Source organism: Macrotis lagotis, chromosome 1 (assembly GCF_037893015.1).
Source record: "Macrotis lagotis isolate mMagLag1 chromosome 1, bilby.v1.9.chrom.fasta, whole genome shotgun sequence".
In the NCBI taxonomy this organism is placed as follows: domain Eukaryota; kingdom Metazoa; phylum Chordata; class Mammalia; order Peramelemorphia; family Peramelidae; genus Macrotis; species Macrotis lagotis.
Window position 1 is genome coordinate 131,655,787 of NC_133658.1, and position 22,370 is coordinate 131,678,156.

At 39.9% G+C, this 22,370-nt stretch overlaps 1 protein-coding gene across 1 annotated transcript; it reads left to right on the plus strand.

The window, feature by feature from the left end:
* The first annotated feature begins 495 nt into the window (after positions 1 to 495).
* Positions 496 to 5,688, plus strand: POLE4 (DNA polymerase epsilon 4, accessory subunit). Its single transcript, XM_074227247.1, has 4 exons — positions 496 to 750; positions 3,128 to 3,212; positions 3,886 to 3,927; positions 5,340 to 5,688. The coding sequence occupies exons 1-4, from the start codon at positions 496 to 498 to the stop codon at positions 5,351 to 5,353; spliced, it is 396 nt and encodes a 131-aa protein (XP_074083348.1). The 3' UTR covers positions 5,354 to 5,688.
* Positions 5,689 to 22,370: the final 16,682 nt, after the last annotated feature.

Below are 22,370 nucleotides of genomic sequence, written 5' to 3' on the forward strand. Positions count from 1 at the left end.
GCACAGACGTGCTATTAAAAAACGATTTATCTTTATTTCTTCATCCTATACCAGAACTTCGTCTACTTTAGAGGCAATGAGGGGTCCAAGAGCCTCGGACTCAGCCACGTGACCTTGAACACCACTTTCCCAGGTCTGGGCCTCCGTTTCCCCGGATGTAAAGCGGGGGTTATTTGGAGCCCCTTTCGGGGATCAGCCTGGGATATGGACTCAGTTAATCAGTGACAGCGCCGCTTGGGACTCCAGGAGTCCTGGCGAGCCCAGGCTGTCAAGATTCAAAAGGCAACGGGCAGAGGATTCTTCGGGTGTCACGAGGTACGGGGAGTAAATACGGTAATGAGGACCAGCGGCTGCCCCGGCTGGTGGGGGCGGGGCTGGGGCAGGAGCGCGGGCGGGAGGGGCGGAGCCAGGGGGTCCAGGGCGGGAAAAGGGCAAGCGCCCGCGCGCCCGCGCCCAGGCTGGAGGAGCGCGCACGCGGCACGCACGGGCCTCGGGATGGCGGCGGCGGCGGCGGCGGCGGGCACAGAGGTGGTGGCGACCGGCCCGACGGCTGTGCCAGCGGCAGAGGAGGGCCCCGCTGAAGAGGCGGCGCCGGCGCCGGCGGCCGGCCCTCCGCCGCAGGCCCCGGCGGCGTCGACCGGGCCCCGCTTGTCGCGGCTGCCGCTGGCGCGGGTGAAGGCGCTGGTGAAGGCGGACCCAGACGTGACCCTGGCGGGCCAGGAAGCCGTCTTCATCCTGGCTCGAGCCGCGGTGCGCGGGGCGGGGCCCGGCGAGCGGGGGCGGGGCGGAGCGGTGAAAGAGGGCGGGGCTGGGGGGAGTCGACAAATCTGGTGCAAAACCTCAGAAAACTTGGGTCTAAAGACCAGATCAAGCGCTAATTAGCCGCGTAATCCCGGGCAAATCACTTAAATTTCTTTGAGCCTTAGTTTCCTCATTCGGAGGTTCTTAGCTTTCTAGAGCTGGAGAGGAGCTCAGAGGCCATCTGCTCTCATCTCTCATTTCACAGAAGAGGAAACTGAGGCACAGGAAGAGATTTTCCCCAGATCAGTGAGGGGGAGATGCCCTGCAGGCATCGTTGGATCTTGGTTTTAGGGACCTTCTCCACCTTGGAACTTGGGAGAGAAAGGAAGGCTGGAGATGATAAATTTGGGATGTTTCTAACAACAGCTAAAGCTGAACCTCGAGGTTTCATTGTTCAGTCTTTTTCAGTGGTGTCTGACTTTTCACCCCATTTGGGGTCTTTCTGGCAAAAACGCTGGAAAGCTTTACCATTTCTTTCTCCAAAGTAAGTTGTTTTAGGTGCCACTTTTTAAGGAAAGACATTGACAAATTAGAGGATCCAGAGCACACCTAGGGTTATGAGTGATCTCAAGTTTATTTCCAGTGAAAATTATTTGAAAAAAATTGTGTGTATGTGGTGAAATGTTATGGTCATCTTCAAGAATTTGATTGGTGGACACATGGAAGAGGGATGGGACTTGTTCTCTTTGACCCCAGGGATCAAATTTAGGAGCAAAGGGTAGACATTTCAAAGTTGCATCTTTGGACGATGTGAAGAAAAACATCACTTTTAGAGTTGTCCAAAGGGGGATGGACCACCTCAAGAAGAATCGAGGCTTTCCCTCTTGGGAGCTGTCCAAGGAGAGACTGGATGGCTACTTGTGGGAGTTTTTGACTTTGTATTTACTTTAGTACTTAGTTATGTACATGTTTTAGTATGGTAAAATATAAACTCCTAAAAGGAAAAGACTATTTTCTTCAGTCGGTATCTCCAGGACCAAGAACAGTTCCTTATTTCTCCCTCTCCACCCAGCCCTTCCCCTCCCCTTTAAAAAGAAAATTGTTGGCACTTCTAATTTCATTCATATAAGGACTGTCTGCTGAAGATATATCCTCTCTCAGCAACTTTTCAATAATTAATCTTATGTGCTTATTTTGCAAGGCAGTACAGTTAAGTGACTTGCCCAAGGTCACACAGCTAAGTAAGTATTAAGTGTCTGAGGTTGGATTTGAACTAAGGTCTTACTGACTCCAGGGCCAGTGCTCTATCCACTCCATCACCTAGCTGCCCCCTACAATTAATACTCTTAAATGTGTTGTTTCTGGCATTAAAAAGTTGTGACTTGCCCAGTCACATACAATGAAGCCTTGTAACCAAGAAAATGCTTAATTGAATTGAATTTTTGTCTTTGAAGGGTTTCTTTTTTTAGGTGTGGATAGGATTAAACTTCCATCTCTGAAATTCTATAAGGAGCAAATGAGATTGTCAAAAAAGAAAGTATAGAGAAGAGAGGAGCAAATGCAGAATCTCATCAGGAACCTTCCTCTTTTACTCTCTATCCCTCAAAGAGCTGAGAAAAAATTGAGGAGCCAGAGAAGGAAACAAAGGAATGGTTAGAAAAGCAGAAGAACCAGGACAGAGTGGTATGTCTGAAACTAAGGAAAGAGGAGAAGGTATTTATATAAGGAGGTCTGGAAGGTCATTAGTAACCTCTGAGAGAGCAATTTGAATAGAATATTATGGTTGGGAGCCACATTGCAAAAGTATTGGTATTGCCCTTGAAGGGGAGAAAAGTTAATGTATTAGCTGGACAGAATAGATGGCTTAAGGAATAATTTTCTAGTTTGGGGAGATCCGAGTATGTGTGAAAAGGGATATATTGGAAATTCACGAGAGAGAAGAATGATTTCACAATTAAGGTCCTAGAGACAAAAGGTGATGGGATCAAGTATGCTGGTTGTAAGAAATAAATGCATATTTTTTTTCTGAAAATGAAGGTGAGGAGAAGAGAATGGGTATTGATGCTGAGAAGATTTGAGGAGTAATGGGGGGAATTTGAAGACACTCCCCTCTAGCCAAGTGGCTCGGTGGATAGAGTCAGGTCTGGAGTCAAGAAGACTCAGTTTAGGAGCAGCTAGGTGGTGCGGTGGATAGAGCACCAAGCCTGGAGTAAGAATAGGGGAGTGCTGAACAGTAGCAAAGTTATGTTGGCATCTTAGAGATCATCACATCTTTTTCCTCATCCCTTCCTTTCTTCTCTTTGCTCCTGTTTGTCAGCAAGAAACGGAGTTTCCCTACTTCATATTGAAACTCAGTTATATGATCTTTCCTTTGCTTTTGCCATAGGAACTGTTTGTGGAGACAATTGCAAAAGATGCTTACTTGTGTGCTCAACAAGGGAAAAGGAAAACTCTCCAGAGGAAGGACCTGGGTAAAGTGTCATTGCACTGTTTTTCATTGTCTTATTCAGAGGGAGACAGGGTCACATGTCTGAAATGCCCACTTTTAAAGTCTTAGTTTTGGTGGGGGAGGTTTAAGTGGGCCAAAAAATGAGGGCATTGGGTGTCTTGACAAAAGGTGAACAGGGGCAAAGTTGTAAAGGGATTGGGGGTATCAAAGAAAAGTTTTAAATTTTATGTAAGTCTGGCCTCAGTAATGTGGTAGTGGTAGATATTGCATTTTAAAGTAGTAACTGTACTTATGGGTTTTTGTAGTCTTAGGATCTTTTAAGCTGACCAGCATCCTAACTTGCTGCATCCATGTTTCATCATTTTTTTTGTTCATTCCATTTTCCAATTCCCCTTCCCCTGCTGCTTCCCTTTCCCCCTTCTAAACTTGCCATTTATAACTCTCAGACTAAAGAAGGTGCAGATCTTGTAGAAAGATACCTTCTTTCTCCACTTTATTAATTCTCATTAAAGTTTCTTATTCTCACTAATATCTCTGTGATGGTGAGGAACAAGAATATGCCCCAGATTTATCATTTCAGGACTGAAAGGGTAGATCTTTATATGTATTATCTATACTTGATTTGGTTCTATTTCCAAGGGTTTAGAGCACTCTGCCTATATCAATTGTAATTTCCTTTTCATTATATGTTATAGATAATGCAATAGAAGCTGTGGATGAATTTGCTTTTCTAGAAGGTGAGTTTTCTGCCATTGGATAAAGATTCTTATTCTTTTTATTCTATAATTAATAGTTTGAGTGTTGAATCTCAAAATAGAAAGCCAATGGTGAGACTTTTTGCTTACTTATGGAATGACTTCTAGCTTTCAGGTTGCTTGCTTTGGAAACTAACTTCTTCAGGAAAAGTGCTAATAATTGAGGAGTGATAGGAAATTTAAAGCTTAATGAATATGATTAATGCATGTTTATTCCTCATCATCAGACCTAAGTTATCTTTCTCCTATTTCTAATGTTAGATGCAGACATAATTACAGTTTATAAGTCATTGTGCATTAGCCCATCTTTTTCTCTTTCAAGGAATAGTGGCATGTAAAATAATTATTTTGAGAAAGCTCTGAGAGGCAGCATAGTATAGGGAATGGATAGCAAGCCTGTCTTGGTGTTAGAGGGCTCATACCTCTGAAACCTACCCTAGGTAAGTCACTTAACTTTTCAGGGTTTCAGGAAATTCTCTGGGGTTAGGTGGCAGAGAAGGAACCAATCTGCACTGGGATTGGAAATTTCATCTTCAGGAATTTTCCATAGCACTGAACTCACAGGTCCAGGTTCATCTACCCTAAGTATTTGGTTTTGTTTGTTTGTTTGTTTTGGTTTTTGCAAGGCAATGGGTTTCAGTGGCTTGCTCAAAACCATGCAGTTAGGTAATTATTACCTGCCTGAGGTTGGGTTTGAACTCAGGTCTTCCTGACTCCAGAGCTGGTGCTCTATCCACTGCGCCACCTAGCTACCCTCTACCCAAAGTATTTGTACTTGGGATATTTAGGGACAACTTCCTAACTTTCTATCTTATTGATACCAAAAATAGAATGAGTTGGTGGAGATCCAAAAGCAGAAGTGATATGATCACTTACTGAATGGATCTGAGAAGAATGGATGGTTTGGGTGTGTTTTCTTGGCTCTGCTTATGCTTCTATCACCCAGCTCCTATCAAATCTTCCTGCTCACTGTGACTTTGAGGTACAATGATACTTCATCACATCCACAAACCCCTCTTTTTTCTTGGCTCCCTTCTCTGTCTTCTTGAGTTCTCACAGTAACCTGGGCAGGGGGTCCAAGTGGATTGGGGAGCAGTGAGAGGTTCTGGTTTACTCCTGGCTCTTCTCTATCTTGGGCCCCGTCTTCTGGAGCCTCTTGCCTATGGGGCAGCCTCTCTGCATGTGTTTTCAAAAACATTTCTCTCTATTCTTAGCCACTGATCTAATTGGGCTGGGTGTTATGAGATTACAATGATGGGTAAGACCTGGCCCAGACCTTTCTCCCTTTATTGCCAAGGGCAAAGACAAATTTCTCTTTTCCTTTGTAATAGCCAGGTTTGAATAAAACTTTTTTCTTCATTGTACCTCATTCTTTTTTGCCTTTTGTTTTGCAGGTACTTTGGACTGAGCTGTCTGTGTTCTGCAGTCCTGGAGCCTCTTCCTGAATTCTACCTGAGCTGCAGCAGGCCTCACATGTGTCTGAACACTGTCCTAAATGAGCTGTGTTCTAGGGGAACACTGTCCTTATTTTGGCCCATTCCTTTATTTTTGATTTGCTAATGATCTCTGAAAGGATATCCACTCAAGAAGGAACTAGTCTGTGATTTCAGTTCTTAGCTTCTCTGGGCAAATGTCACTACTGCCTCTGTCTTTCATGATGGGGTTGGTTCCACACCTGATCCCTGCAGAGAGAGAGAGAGAGAGAGAGAGAGAGAGAGAGAGAGAGAGAGAGAGAGAGATGAAGGAATTTTCTTGGTAAAGAGGCCTTTTAAAAAATGAAGCACAAAATAAAGCTGTCTACACCAATGTGCATTAAATGTTGCCCCTTTTCCTTGACAAGAGTTGCTTAGAATCTCATCTCTTCCCTTTCCCTGTAACTCTTTCCCATCTCATTTCACTAACAGCTGTTCCATCCTATTATTCTTTTTCATCTATCCCTCTTGTTCTCCATTTTTTAAAATGCAGTAACATTAGCTCAGATAGAGTATGTAGTTATGGTGAATGAAATCCTAATTTTAGAAAAAGGAATTTTTTTTTTAAACATGACTTTGTTAACTGTCTTGTCAGAGCATTTGGTTATCATATAGGTAACTTTTTTGCCTCCAGAATTTGTAGGGTGTCAGCCCAAGTGCTAGAGGTACCAAAAATCCATACAAATGCTTTGATAGAAGGACAATGTAAGTCATTTGGTATGAGAAATAGAAAGGAGATTCTGAGAACATGCATGGTGACTTGTTGCCTGTTAAATAAAGTTCATTGCTCAGTTTTAATTTTCTTCTCTGGTGGTGCAGTAAATAGAGCACTGGGTCTGACCAAAGTTCACAGCTATTTGTCTCTGTTTCTTCATCTTTAAATTGGGGATAATGGCAGCTATTTCCCAGGGTGGTTGGGAGGATCAAGGTATAATTGACACTATAATTACATAGTGTCTGGTACCATAGAAGGTGCTGCTGTAGACATTATTATTATTTTGTTACAGTTAGGTGCCATCCTACCTTTCAAACCTTATTTCATTTTACTGCTTTCTACAAAGTTCTGATTCAACTAAACTGAATCCTTCTTTATTCCTTGAGTAGATTTCCTATGCCTTCTCTCTCTTGTCATGTTAGATTTGTATTGATCCTTTAAAATCCAACTCATGTATCATTTTCCTCCATGAAACCTTCCCTCTTCACCTCTTTTTACAATATCGACCTATATATATATGTTTATATATGTATATGAAACTTTTTTTTATAAATGTAAAACACATATATTAGAATTATTCATGCTAGTTTCTTATCTTTTGCTAGGTTGGCAGTAAGTTCCATGTTTTTATCAGTTCTCTCAGTGCTTCACATTGTGACTGGGCAAGTACTTCAGTGTTAGCTAAATGAACCAGAATTGAGCCCTGAGTCAGGAAAAGTATGGGTAAAAGACTTGCTTCCATCAACCTGTCCTGCTCCTATGATTGTAGAAAAGAAAATGAGAGAGAATGTAGGAAGAAGACTGGATAAAACTGAAGGGCTGTCCTAAGCTCAGTCACCAATAGCATTATGCTGAATAAATTGTTTTTCTGAGTTTCTAAAATAAGAGGACTTTGAGATCAGATGCAGTGGATATGCCTGCCTCCAGTCTCTGTTCCTGGTGAGACTGAGGCTGTGGGATCACATGAGTTTTGAGCTACATTAGGCAGTAAGTTGGGTGAACACATCTAAGACCACATATTCACTAAGAACACATATTCACCAATATGGTGAATCCTTGGGAGGAAGGGACCCCGAATTTACCTAAGAAGGAATGAACCTGCCTAAAAACAGGGGAGGTCAAAGTTCCTGTGCTAATCAGTGGGATTGGATACCTCAGTGGCTGCTGCATTTCTAGTTTGGGCCAGGTAGACCCAGTCTTAAAATGCATATTATCTTTTAAGGTTAACTTAAAGACCGTTTCCAGCTTTAAAATCTAGTAACACACTGTTCCTTGCAGGTAAGTATGTTTTGTTTTGTTTTTGTTTTTTTTTAGTTTTTGCAAGGCAATGGGGGTTAAGTGGCTTGCCCAAGGCCACACAGCTAGGTAATTATTATGTGTCTGAGGCCGCATTTGAACTCAGGTACTCCTGACTCCAGGGCTGGTGCTCTATCCACTGTGCCACCTAGCCGCCCCCTTGCAGGTAAGTATGAATTGCATCCAAGTTTAGGGGGAGTAAATTTCTCTTCTGATGGGTCCCTCCTCATACTCCCCTCTAATCTTGAAGTCCCATCTTTGCATATGAGAGTGTAGGGGTCATTTTGATTATTTCCAGAATCTAGTTACACTGTAGAAGGAAGAAACTTGTGTTTTATGCTGGTTGTCTTTCCCAAGTCCCTACCAATCAAAGGGCAATGATGATAAACTGACCCTACTGAGAAACTAGCTATAAAGGGGTGGTTTCAGGACTGGAGTCTGGTTGTATGATTTTAGTCTCCATGATAATCTAATCAGACTAGTTTTGCCTAAGAGGTAGCAAGCAGCCCCATCCCTAATATGGCTTTGCCTATCTAGGTCCCCTTTTCTCCCTTTCTAAGTGCAGCTAGTAGTGCAGTGGTTAGAGCACTGGTCTTGGAGTCAGAATTTGAGTTCAAATCCAACCTCAGACACTTAACAAAAGTAACTTACTCTGTGTGACCTTGGTTTTTTTTTTAAGGTTTTGCAAGGCAAATGGGGTTAAGTGACTTGCCCAAGGCCACACAGCTAGATAATTATTAAGTATCTGAGGCCGGATTTGAACCCAGATACTCCTGACTCCAAGACTGGTACTCTCCACTGCACCACCTAGCTGCCCCCCTGTGTGACCTTGGGCAAATCACTTAACTTTGTTCCAGTTCTGGGCCATATTTGGCCACTAGACTCATGGCTTTGGAAGAGAAAGATTGGTGACTTAGCACAGCACCTTCTTTATTCAAATCCAATGCATGTGCTTGCCATAGTACCACCTCTGTGATGTCATGGTCTTCTCTGAGAATGAAGGACAAACATCAGACTCTGATGCAAATACAATCATTTTACATGTAAGAAGTTATTAAACTAGTGTCCCATTATCTTCAAAGAGGGTCTGTGTGTCTGCTTCTGTTTGAATCTACAATTCTGCAAGTCACAGTTGGGAAAATGAGTGATATGGAATAAGCGGAGGCCTAAAGTGTGGATAATTGACTTGCCCAGGGTCCTACACCCAGCAGATGACCCACACAGTTTCAAATTTCAGTTAGCTGGCTGAATGATCAGAGGATCATAGATTTAGAATCAGAAAGGATCTTAAAGGTCCTCTTGCTGACCCTTCCTGTTTTATTCATGAGGGAATGAGACTCAGAAATGATCATAGCATTATAAATTATATGCCTTCTATTTCAAAGGAAATTTGCACACTAGATCTATAGACTTTCAATACTTTAAGACAGCTTTCCTTAAGAGATGATTGACCCTGACGGCTGTAGAGAATGAAAAAGAATCTGCACATCTCCTGTAGTTTACTGCTTAGTTGAAAGATCCTGAGATTAAGAGTTGGAAAAGCTCTTAAAGGTTATTCAGTCCAATCCCTCACTTGATAGGTGAGGAAATTGAGGCCTAGAAATGACTTACTCATGCAAAACTGGGTAGTGTTGGCATGGAAACTGAAAATCCTTATATGAAGAATACGGAGGACATCAATATTCCTGAGGTCATAGCAGAGGAGCCTCACTTACTCTACCTTGCTGTACTCTTAGGTGATGATGCTACAAGAAGTTAGCAGACAACCAGGTGCATGCCACCAATACATAGATACGTCCTTTCCCCCTCCTATAGATCTTTAATAGGTGAGAAGAAACCTGTAACCTAGCTCCCTGCTGCAAAGTGACAGAAGGCTCCCCAAGGCTGTGCCTATGCTTAAGGTGGTATAGACACGCAGTTAACATGGGCTGATCGATTTGTTTGACAATTGTCAGGATAATCTCAGGTAATTTCTTGTACTACTTGTTATAAGGAAATGCCATCAGCAGACATGCACTTTTTTTCTTTTGCTTCCTGCTTATACTACCAATTGTAGAAGTGCAGCATATTGATTTTTAATCCAACTGGAAAGTTTCCATTTTTGGCAAAGAGTAATCACACATAGAACAGATGTGATAAACAGAGTCCCAAATTTATCAGTAGTGGTATCAACAATTACAGCTGAAAATCATGTAACAGTTTATGGTTTTTCAAAATGCTTTCTACTTATCTCATTTGAGCCTTACTATCATTCTATGAGACAGATACCAGAAGTATTATCTCTGTTTTGTCAATGAGAAACTTGGACCTCAGAGAATTGAAGTGATTTACCCAAAGTCACACAGTAAATTGACAACCAGGATTTGGAACCAGGATTTCAGTTTAGATATGGTCTTCTTACAGTACTTTGCACAAAAACACATATCTCTTTTAACACTGGTTCCTTAAACAGGATATTTTGGTATTTCAGAAGTTGATCATTTTCTTGGATGTTGGTAATCACTCCAAAAAAGATGATTTAGTCCATCTACCTTAGTCACTAAGTCTTTATTATTTGCTCTGGCCAAAAACATCACAACTCAGTGGCCAGCCTTCTTGCAATGAACTTCTTTTCTAAATAGGTTTATCCTCAGACAACAGATAGAATCCAATATGGAGCTTGCTATCGCTAGTATAACTTTTGTGAGAATCAAATGTCACAGTATTGGAGAAGAACTTTATGCATTTTTGGACAGTATTTGAGAATAAAATTTCTATCCTAGCTACTATAAACCAAATCAAGACTGCTTCTAGAGCTTATCACACATAGGTAGGTACTTAATGAATATTGATTAACTAATTTCTTCCAAATTAGTCATCCACTCAACATCATACTAAGATTGTGATGAATTTAGGAGTATTTTTAACTTCATTTTCACAGAGCAAACAAATTATTAGAGAATAAGACATAGCTACAAATAACTATAATACAAGATTGAATAAGGAAAGCATTCAAAAGAACAAATTGATATGAGTTCAGAAGAGTTCATCTGTCTGGAAGGAACAAAGGAAGGCTTTACAGGAGGAGGTATTGATTAGTATTTTTAAGGATATGGAGAAAGCTGTGAGCATTCCAATTGGTGGCCCTCTGGAAAACTTTCCAAGACTTAATACCATGAATCTATCTTTTCTCCAAATTACATATTTTCCACAGAGAATTTTCAAATGCTTTTCAATATAGCATTTCTATAGTTCAAAAATGTGTCCCCAGACTGAGAAGAAATTGCATATTGAATAGTAAATCATAAACTTTGCTCTAAAATACAATAAAATATCAACTGACCCTTATAGCACTTTGAAGTTTGTAAAGAACCTTATGTACTTTATCTCATTTGCTCTTTACAATAACACTGTCATAGAAAGGCCACAATTATTATCTTCATCTGACAGGTGAAATTTGGATTGAGTCTGGATAATTGACTTGCCCAGGGTCCTACACCTAGCAGATGACCCACATGGTTTCAAATTTCAGCTACCTGGCTGAATGATCAGAGGATCATAGATTTAGAATCAGAAAGGACCTTAAAGGTCTTGCTGACCCTTCCTATTTTATTCATGAGGGAATGAGACTCAGAAATGATCACAGAATTATAGATTTTGAATTAAAAGGGATTGTAGTTAAACCCCCTCATTTTACAGTTGGGGAAACTGAGACCTGGAGCTATTTAAGTGACTTTGCCCATGGTCACACAGAAAGTGTTAGAGGAAGGATTTGAAATCAAGTCTTAAATTCAAGTCCCAAACTCTTTTATCTATGTCACCCTGACTTTCAGTGGAAATAATGTGTGAAAAGTCTTTCCCTAATTTTAAGTTGCTAAATAAATATGAACATCCACTACTATACCAGATTGTCTCTCATGTAATGAAAGGAAGCATGGTCTTGTAGAGCATTGTAATCCTTGATTCCCTAGGAGGTATGTGTCTTCAGGAAACATCTTTCTTAAATCAAATCTCAGAGGAACTAGGATGAAATCCTATCTTGCTTATTTATTCATTCATTCATTTATTGGTTTTTGCAAGACAATGAGGTTAAATGACTTGCCCAAGGTCATAAAATTATTAACTGCCTGAGTCTGGATTTGAATTCAAATCTTCCTGACTCCAGGGCCAATGCTCTATCCACTGCACCACCTAGCTGCCCCCTTGGCTACTTACCATTCTTGTGACATTAGGCAAGTCATTGCCCATCTCTGGATCTTAGTTTCCTTATCTATAAAATAAAAGAGTTGGCTTGGGCGATCTTTAGGATATATTTTTTTTAATTTTTTTTCTTTCCTTTTTTAAATTTAATATTTATTCTCATTTTGTACAATTAATGTTATTTTTACATTAGTAAAATATTCTTGTTTAAGAGTAAACGAGATACCCCTCCCCCCATAAATATAGACTTGCTTCAGCAATAAAATAAAGGGGAGAGAAAAAAAATTAAAATTAAAAAAAATAATAGTAATAATTGTAGGTATGGCCAGGTGGCGCAATGAACGGAGCACCAGCCCTAGAACCACGAGCACCAGAGCCCACATCTGGCCCTGTACACCCAACAATCACCCAGCCGTGTGACATGCAAGCTACCTGATCCCCACTGCCCTGCAGAAACAAAAAAAAAAAGACCCAAAATAAAATAAAATAGTAATAATAGTAGGGGTGGCTGGGTGGTGGACAGAGCATTGGCCCTTGAGCCAGGAGCACCTGGGGCCCAATCTAGTCTCAGACACCCAAGGATCACCCCGCTATGTGGCCCCAGGCAGGCCACGCAGTCCCATTTGCCCTGAATCCTCCCCCCCAAAATAATAATAATATTAAAAAATGTTCTTCAGTCTTTGTTCTAACACCAATAACTGTTGTGCGTGGATCACATTCTTTATGATTAGTCCATGGCAAAAGTTACTTCCATATTTTTTCCAATGTTGCCATTGCTGATTGCAACTCCCTCCTTTGGTATTTCTCCATTACCATGTACTATATTTTCTCTCTCCTTTCACTCTGACTCTGCTGTAGGGTAGCTGAGTGGCACAGCAGACAGATCCCTGGCCCTGGGGCCAAGAAGCCCCGAGTCCCCATACCACCCCTTAGGCCCAGAATCCACCTGGCCCTATGGTCCTGGACAGGCCATCCAATCCCAGCCCCTTGCAAGAAGTAAAAAAGAAAATGTGTTATATCTGAACACTCTCCTCCCATGGTCCATCCTCTCCTCCATCACTCACATCCCCCCCTTCCCCCTGTCACCCCCTCTCCTTACCCCGAATGCCTATACCCACTGAGTATATATGCTGTTTCCTCTCCTAGCCACTTCTGATGAGAGTGAAGTTTCCCTCATTCCCCCTTGCCTTCCCCCCCTTCCATATCATTGCAATAGCTCATTATAATAAAGAAAAGTCTTATTATATGAAATATCTTGCCCTATTCCTCCTCTCCTTTTTCTTTCTCCCATTACATTTCCCTTTTTTTCTTTTAACTCCATTTTTATACCATATTTTATCTTCAAATTCAGCTTTCTCCTGTGCTTCAACTATAAAAGCTCCCTCTACCTGCTCTATTAGCTGAGAAGGTTCATATGAGTATTATCAGTGTCATTTTTCTATACAAGAATACATGCAGTTCATCATCATTAAGTCCCTAATATTTTCCCCTTCTCCTCCAATCTCTATGCTTCACCTGAGTCCTGTATCTGAAGATCAAACCTTCTGTTCACCTCTGGCCATTCCAAAAAGGAACCTTTGAAATTCCCCTGGTTCATTGAAAGTCCATCTTTTTCCCTGGAAGAGGACATTCAGCCTTGCTGGGTAGTTGATTCTTGGCTGCATTCCAAGCTCTTTTGCCTTCTGGTATATTTTATTCCAAGCCCTACAAGCTTCCAATGTAGTTGCTGCTAAGTCCTGTGTGATCCTGACTGCAGCTCCACAGTATTTGAATTGTGTCCTTCTGGCTGCTTGTAATATTTTCTCCCTGACTTGGGAGTTCTGGAACTTGGCTATGATATTCCTAGGGGTTGGTTTTTTGGGATCTCTTTCTTGGGGGGATCGGTGGATTCTCTCCATTTCTATTTTGCCCTCTGCTTCTAGGATATCAGGGCAATTTTCCTGTAGTAATTCTTTGAAAATGATGTCAAGACTCTTTTCCTGATCATGACTTTCAGGTATTCCAATAATTTTTAAATTATTTTTCCTAAGTCTGTTTTCCATATCAGTTGTTTTTACAATGAGATATTTCACATTTTCTTCTAATTTTTCATTTTTTTTTTGTTTTGAAGTATTGATTCCTGATTTCTGGCAAATTCATCAATCTCCCTGAATTCTATTCTTTGTCTGAAGGATTTGTTCTCCTCAGAGAGTTTTCTCATCTCTTTTTCCATCTGGCCCATTCTGCTTTTTAAAGCATTCTTCTCCTCCATAACTTTTTGAACTGTTTTATCCATTTGACCTAAGCTGGTTTTTAGCATGCTATTTTCTTCAGCATTTTTTTTTATTTCCTTGACTAGGCTGCTGACTTCATTTTCATGTTTTTCCGGCATCTCTCTCATTTCTTTCCCCAGTTTTTCTTCTAACTCCCTCATTTGATTTTCAAAGTCTTTTTTAATCTCTGTCATAGCCTGAGCCCAATTTCTGTTTTTCTTGGAGTCTTTAGATGTAGGAGCTTGTTCTTCCTCATCTTCAGACTGAGTGTTTTGATCCTTCTTGGGCTTATTTGCAAAATATTTCTCAATTGTGTTCCTCTTTTTTCTCTGCTTGCTCATTTTTCCCAGCCTGTGCCTGTTTTGGGGTGCTTCCTGATCTTTTGGGATACTCCCACAAGGGTCTCAGTGTGTGAGGCTCTGTCCTCCCTCTTGGTCTGTGAATGACCATATGTGCCCCCCTCTGCCATGGGGCTGAGGTGGGGGGGGCCCTGCTGCTCTTCTGGGGGGCGGGCCTAGACTGCAATCAGGATCTGAATGTGGGCAGAGCCCCAGAGTCCTGTTCCTGGGGCTGAGGACAAAGCTCTGCAGTCTCTCTCTCTTCACTCCCCTCCCTCAGCTAAATGGGCTCATGCCCTGGGGGCTCCTGCTTACCTGCTCCACCTGCTTCTGTTTCCGGGTCTGGGCTGCAGAAAGACCACGTTGTTGTTCCCCTACTTTGTGCCCGGTGCTCCCCAGGGTGCAGCTCAAGAGACTCCCCCACTGCTGTGAGCCTCGACTCCCAGCGCCCTGGGGCTGCCTCCGGGAGGCTGAGGTTCTTTCGCTCCTGTGGGCCACCCCTCTGGCGGGCCACCCCTCCAACCCCGGGAAGCAGAGCCTTTCTGCTCTTTTCCAGGTTACCTTGAGTAGGAGAACTGCCTCATTGGGTCCTTCTGTGGGTTCTGTCTCTGGAAAGTTTAGTTAGAGTCCTTAGCTTATGAGTTTTATCAGAAAGTGCCTAAGACTCGATCCTTTATTGTTGCCATCTTGGCTCCCAGGATATTTTTTAGTTTTGAATTGTGTATATGCCAATTACTATGCTAAATTCAGGGAATAAAATAAAAAAGAAACAAAAAATAGACCCCCATGCTCAAGGAGTTTACAATGCAATGGGGGAATTTAACATGCAAACAAAAGTATTTCTATACATATACAAGCTATCTGCAAGATAGATAGGAATTAATTGGAAAAGGAAAGGCAATAAATGTATTTTCTAGTTTTGAATTGTATATTCCTGTGTTTGAATGTAAATGCTCTCTTTATCACTGCAATCTTGTCTGTGTGTGTGTGTGTGTGTGTGTGTGTGTGTGTGTGTACTTTCCACATTACTGTAAAACAATACTAATGGTGAAAACAATCTGTTTTCTGTGATATGCAGTACAGGTATACTTAATTACTTTAAGGGAATTGTGATTTTATTGATTTTAGTATTTCTTCTGCTAGTGCAGAATTCAGTTCATTTTGCCTTCTTAATCTTGTCCATGTTCTTCTGAAAAATTGTGAATAACTTTATATATACTATCTCAATATCTCATCTAACAACCCTTTGATTATTAATATCCCCATTTTACAGATCAGGAAACTGAGTCTAAGAGAGGTTAAATAACTTGTCTAATATCACTCAGCTAGTAACTCTCTGAGTCAGAATTCAAACTTTTGTCTTCCTGGTTCAAAGTTTAGTGATCTATGTACTCCACCACCTAGCCTCATTCTTCTAGATTTTTTTTTAATATTTTGTGTGAAGCATTGTCACATGTTACTTTCTATCCCTAGTTATCTCATCTCATGTAGTGCTGGTTGACCTTGATGATATATTTTACTTCACTTCCAGTGCTTAAGTCATTATTTCCATCTACTTATACACTTACACCTGTGCCATCCTCTTTTGAGTTACCTGAAATAATTCTGGTCATTCTGAAATTATGGAGTTATATGATATTTAGTCAAGATTGAATCATCAAAAAACACAATCTTCCTCCAGAGAGAGAGAGAGAAATTATAGACTCTGAATGAAGATTGAAACACACATTTTCACTTTATTTTTCTTGCTTTTTTTTTGGCTATATGGCTAACATGGAAATATGTTTTACATAACTTCACATGTATAATTTTTATATTGCTTGCCTTCTCAATGGGTAGGGGAAGGATGAGAGGGAGGGAAAAATTTGGAACTCAATATTTTATAAACAATGTTAAAAACAAATTTAAAAAAAAGATTGTCTTAGCAGGAAAAATTCCCCAACAACTTAGTCTTAAAAGTATGGGTTTTTGTAGTAGTAAGTCTCTTGGGAACTCATGAAAATGCTGTACAGTTTTCTTGAATGTATTCCTCCTCCAGTTCATGGAATAATACTGTCTGTTGAGCAGAAATAGATGTTTTGTTTGCTCTCACTGCAAGCTCTACTAGTGAAGTTTAACTTTTTTTAACATAAAGCTTCTTTTTACACTAAAATTCAGTATTGCAGAAATTTTCTGCCTCCCTTCTCCTTGAGACATGAACCACCTGTGGCTGAAAGAGTAAATATGGAGCTATACTCAAAATAGAATGAGTGATAGTATGCTACTTGGTTAATTTTCAGAGTCAGGAAATCTCCTACCTTGCTGGTGTAAAACAAAACACTTCTGTTTGTCTTGAATTAAGTCCAACCCACAGAATATTCACCAGGTCACACTAAGATAAATTGAGTTATGTTTAACAATTGGATAACTGAAAAAAAAATGTACACAGGATACACTTTTTCTACATCACTTTTCTAAGTCTAGACAATATAAAAAAGAAAAAAATTAAGCCCCAATTTGTAGCATTTACTGGTTTCAGAGGTATAAATGCTCACACTGAGAATTTGATAATTAGTTCTTATGAGATGGTATGAACTAGTTCTAGAACATTTCTGGTTATGACATTTCTGGTTATAACATTTCTGGTTATGGTTTGTTTCATGAAGAGGTATCTCTGGTTCATAATAGCAAAACATTATTTTAGGATTCAACCAAGTGGAAGACACTATGTCAGGCACCATTATGATAAGGAGACAAATGGTTCCTGCCTTCAAAGAGTACAGTCTAGTAGAGAGGTAAGAAGACATGGACACATGTCTTCATATACACCCAAGAATGTAATGAATACACAAAGAATGTAACAAGTGAAGGGAAAGGGACATTGTTATGGAAGTTCAGATGATGGTTTGGATGAACACATCACTAAAAATTTGAACTAGATTGTGAGGGAAATGGAAAAAATGGAGGAATAACACAGAAGTGGGATTGTAGGAATCAGATTCAGGGAAAGATGAATAGTTGATCAATCAATATTTATTAAATAGGACCTATATGCCAGTCACTGTGCTAAATTCAGGGAATAAAATAAAAAAGAAACAAAAAAATGGTCCCCAAGCTCAAGGAGTTTACAATGTAATGGGGGAATTTAACATGCAAACAAAAGCATTTCTATACATATACAAGCTAACTGCATGATAGATAGGAACTAATCAAAAAGGGGAAAACAACAAAATTAGAAAGATTGGGCAAGGGGCGGCTAGGTGGCGCAGTGGATAAAGCACTGGCCCTGGAATCAGGAGTACCTGGGTTCAAATCCGGTCTCAGACACTTAATAATTACCTAGCTGTGTGGCCTTGGGCAAGCCACTCAACCCCACTTACCTTACAAAAACCTAAAAAAAAAAAAGAAAGAAAGAAAGATTGGGCAAGACTTAGTAAAAGATGGGACTTTAGTTGGGACTTAAAAGAAAAGAGGTTGGTAGGTGGTTTGGAGGAAGTCCAGTTGGAAGCATTCCAGTCATGGGAGATAGCCAGAGAAAACAGAGTTGAGACATGTAGGTTCTTTGATGGAGGCTAGGCAGCCAGTGTCACTGATTCAGAGTACATGTTAAGGAGTAAGGTATAAAAAGTTTAGAAAGGTAGGAGGGGGACTAGGTTATAAAGGACTTTGAAAGCCAAATAGAGAATTTTACATTGAGTCCTGGAAGTAATAGGGAGCCTCTGGAATGTATTGTAAGGGAGTGGGGCTGGGATTGACATGATTGGATTTGTGCTTTAGGAAGAACATTTTAGTGACTGAATGGAGGTCAATTGAAGTGAGAAAAAGTTAAGGCAAGCAGATCCACCATCCTGCTATTACAACAGTCCAGTAGAAAAGTGATGTGCGTCTGCACTAAAGTAATGATTAAAGTCAGAGGAGAGATGGGGGTTTATAGTCAACTGAAGCAATAGACTTTGGAACAGTTTAGAAATGAGGGTTGAGAGACAGCAAAGAATTAGGGATTATTTCAAGGTTGAGAGCCTGAGGAACTGTGAGGATGGTATTGCCCTCTACACTTACAGAAACAGAAGAAGAAGGGAAGCTTTAAGGAAAAAGATAATGAATTCTGTTTTGGATATATTGAGTTTAAGATGTGTACTGACATGTAGTTAGAAATGGTTGAAAAGAGGTTGGAGATGTGAGATTGGAGATCAGCAGAGAGTTTGGGGCAAAATAAGTAGATTTGAGAATGCATTGAGATGGTGATGAAATTGATGGAAGCTGATGAGATCACCAAGTGAAGTAATACAGAGGGAGAAGGGAAGAGACCTCAGGGAAGAATTCTGAGGGGTCACCTGTGATTAGAGGGTGATATCAACAGAAGAATCAGCAAATGAGACAGAGAAGGGGATGGATAACTAGTTAAAAGGAAAGTCATGAGAGTATTGTTCTAAAAGCCCAGGGAGAAGAGAATATCAAGAAGGAGAGAATGATCAAAGTGTCTAAGCTGCCAAGAGTCAAAGAAAATGAGTTTTAAGAGAAGGCCATTGAATTTGGCAACTAAGAGATCATTAGTAATTTTGTGTTTTTTTATGTTGTTTTTTTTTTCAAGGCAACTGGGAGTTAAGTGGCTTGCCCAAGGCCACACAGCTAGGTAATTATTAAGTGTCTGAGACCGGATTTGAACCCAGGTACTCCTGGCTCCAGGGCCAGTGCTTTATCCACTGCGCTACCTAGCCACCCCCAGATCATTAGTAATTTTGAAGAAAGTGGAATGTTAAAGTCAGAAATTGCATTGTAAAGACTTAAAAAGAGAATGAGGAGAGAAAATAAAGACATCTGTTGTAGATGATATTTTCTTTTTTTTATAGATGATATTTTCAAGTAGTTTAGTTACAAAGGAAAGAAGAGATATAGTATGATAGTCTGTATAGAAAGATAAAGTGAGGGCTTTTTCAGGATGGGGGAGACATGGATATGTTTGTAGCAGTAAGGAATACCCAACTAGATAGGAAGAAACTGAGTGAAAGAATGACAATGCAAGGAAAATTTTTTTGAGGAGATAGGATGGAATGGGATCATTTGAACAAGAAGAGAGATAAGCTTTGGTAGGGAGAAAGGCTCATCCTGTGAAGCTTCTTCATATAAAGGAGGATATGGTGGCAAAAGGCATCTGACTGATAGGAGATGAAAAAGAGGGGAGAGGGCATTCATGATGCATGGCCTCAACTTTTTTTTCCTCTGTAAATATGAAGGATGATTCTCAGCTGAAGAGTATAGGGAAAAGGAGTCATGGGAAGTTTGAGAAAGGATGAAAATGTTTTGAAGAACTTCAGAGAATAGGATAATGAGTTGATAAAGTATAAGTTTGCTTAGCAACAGTGAAGGCCCAGTTGAGATTATGTAATATAAATTTGTAGAGTAGAATGGTTGTGTGCCTTTTTTCATCTTTGTTCAGCAATACATGTGTAGGAACAAAGGTAGCAAATAATGGGGGTGATTTAAGGCTAAAACTTAACTTGGTATAATTAGTGATGTGCAAAGGAAACTAAGGATTCAAGAGAGGAGGACAATCTAGAGTTGAATTGATTCACCAAGGGTTCAAGATGGGGAAAAGAGGAGAGACTGGCTAGTGCAAGGGAGATGGCTACAGAGAGAATTGAGGGGTCAAGAGACTGGAGATTACATGTGTATGAAGAGTAGCATTTTACAGACATGAAAAGTCAATAGATTATCATAGATCTTTAGATTTCAGAATTTTGGGGTGAAGGAAGATCACTGAGGTGAGGTGGAGGAGTAGCTCATGGGAAGTGAGTAGTTTAAAAAATGAGTGATTAGTGTATTTGAAAAGAGTCAATATGTTTGTCATGAAATATCAAGACAGGAGAAAATATTGTGGGCAAGCATGGAACTCAGTGAGGAAGGAATGGGAATGATCTTTGAGTCTGCCAACAACAGCTACAGGGATTTTGTTTGAGTGGTAGATATGAATAGCATGAACCACAAAAGAAGAGGAGTTACTGAATGATAAAGGTAATGGGAGAACATGTAAGTGGCAATGAGGAAAAGGGATAGTCTAACAATCCTACCTCAATCAGTGAACCAAGGAAAATGAATGAAGATACAGCTGGTATTGGAAAAATCTAGTTTGGTTGGAATTTTGGAAACTTTCCTTGAAAGGCAAGTGTAGGATAAAAGCTGCCTCATGGGAGCTGATAACTTATTTATTTCCAATTACATGCAAAGATAGTGTTTAGAATTCATTCTTTAGCAAAGCTTTTGATTTCAACATTTTTCCTACCACTTTCTCTTCCCTCTCTCCTCCCCACACAACAGCTAACAATCTGATATAGGTGGTACATGTACAATCATGTTTAACATATTTCATATAAGGCATGTTGTAAAAGAAGAATTAGAACTATAAGTGGGGAAAACATTCAGAGGAGAGAAAGAAACAACATAAAATAAGTTTTAAAAAGTGAACATAGTATGTTTTGCTCTGCATTGAGACTCCGTAATTCTCTCTCTGGATGTGGATGGCATTTTCTATAAGTGTCTCAGAATTGTCCTCGATCACTGAATTGCTGAGAGAAGCTGCATTCATCATAGCTGATCATCTCCCAGTGTTGCTACTAATGTATACAACGTTCTTCCGGCTCTACTCACTTGACTAAGCATCAGCTCATGTAAATCTTTCCGGGTTTTTTCAAAGTCTGTCCATTCATTTCTTATAGAAACACTAATTGTGAAAATTGTTTCTCAGCTTTCTGCATTCTTTCTAATCTTGATTGCATTGGTTTTATTTGTGCAAAATTTTTTTCTTTCCCTTCATCCTATCTCCCTCCATTTGTACTTTTCTTTTTTCTTTCCCCTAATTCCTCCTCATCAGTGGTTTGCTATTAACTGCTGCCTGCCTCACACACTCCTTTCCTCTGTTCCTTCCTACTTCCCTGTATGGTAGGATAAATTTCTAAACCCAGTTATGAATGTATAGCATTCTCTCTCTTTGAGCCATATCTCTTGAGAATAAGATTTAGTCAATGTTTGCACTCTCTCTACTTTTCCTCTAATAGATCCTTTATACCTCTTCATGTGGTACTAATTATCTTCTAATGTCTCTACCTTCTTTTTACTTATCCTTTTTACAAGTCTTAAATATTTTATGCTTGTCTTGTACCCACTCAAAGTATACACCTTTATCCTGATAGAGGTACAGTTTTCAAGAGCCACAAACATTATCACATCATGGTAAATTTATACCCACACCCTGAGCCAAGTATCCTTCCTCCCATTGTCTCAATAGAAATATTCATATCCTCTTTCTAATTATGTTCCTTTTTACTATCCCTAGAGAAGTATAATTCTAAAGTGTTATAGGTTTTGTCTTCTCATTTAGTCTTTTTTTTTTTGAGAAGACAACGAGATTAAGTGACTTGCCCAAAGTCACACAGTTAAGTAAGTATTAAGTGTCTGAGGCTGAATTTGAACTCAGGTCCTTCTGACTCCGGGATTGATACTCTATCCACTGTGCCACCTAGCTGCTCTCCCTCCTTCCACCCCACCCCATTTAGTCTCAATGACTACTATTTTTTTTTCCCTTTCTGTTTACCTTGTATTTAAATATGAAGTTTTCCATTTAATTCTGGTCTTTTAATCAAGTTAATTTGAATGTTTCACTGAAAGTTCATTTTTTTTCCCTTGAGAGAATATGCTGGATTTTTCAAGGTAGTTGATTCTTGATTGTAATTCAAATTCATTTGCCCTCCAGAATATCATATTCCCAGTCTTCCAATCCTTTAATTTGAAGCTGTTAAGATCTGGGTAATTCTGACTGTGGCTCCCTGGTATTTAAATTGGTTCTTTTTGACATCTGGTAATGTTCTTCTCCTTTAGATGAAAATTCAGAAATTTGGCTACAATATTGCTTCAAATTTTTATTTTTGTATCTCTTTCTGGGGATGATTGATGGATTCTTTCAAGGATTATTTTATCTTCTTCTAGGATATTAGGGCAGTTTTCCATGATAATTTCCTGCATGATATTGTCCAGGTTCTTTTTCTGATCATCACTTCCAGATAGAAAAATCATTAATCATCTTTCTTGGACCTATTTCCCAGGTCTGTTGTTTTTCCTTGGGGGTATTTTGCATTTTCTTCTATTTTTTTCAGGCTTTTGGTTCCTTTCTTTCTTTTTTGATGGAATCTTGGCATCTCAT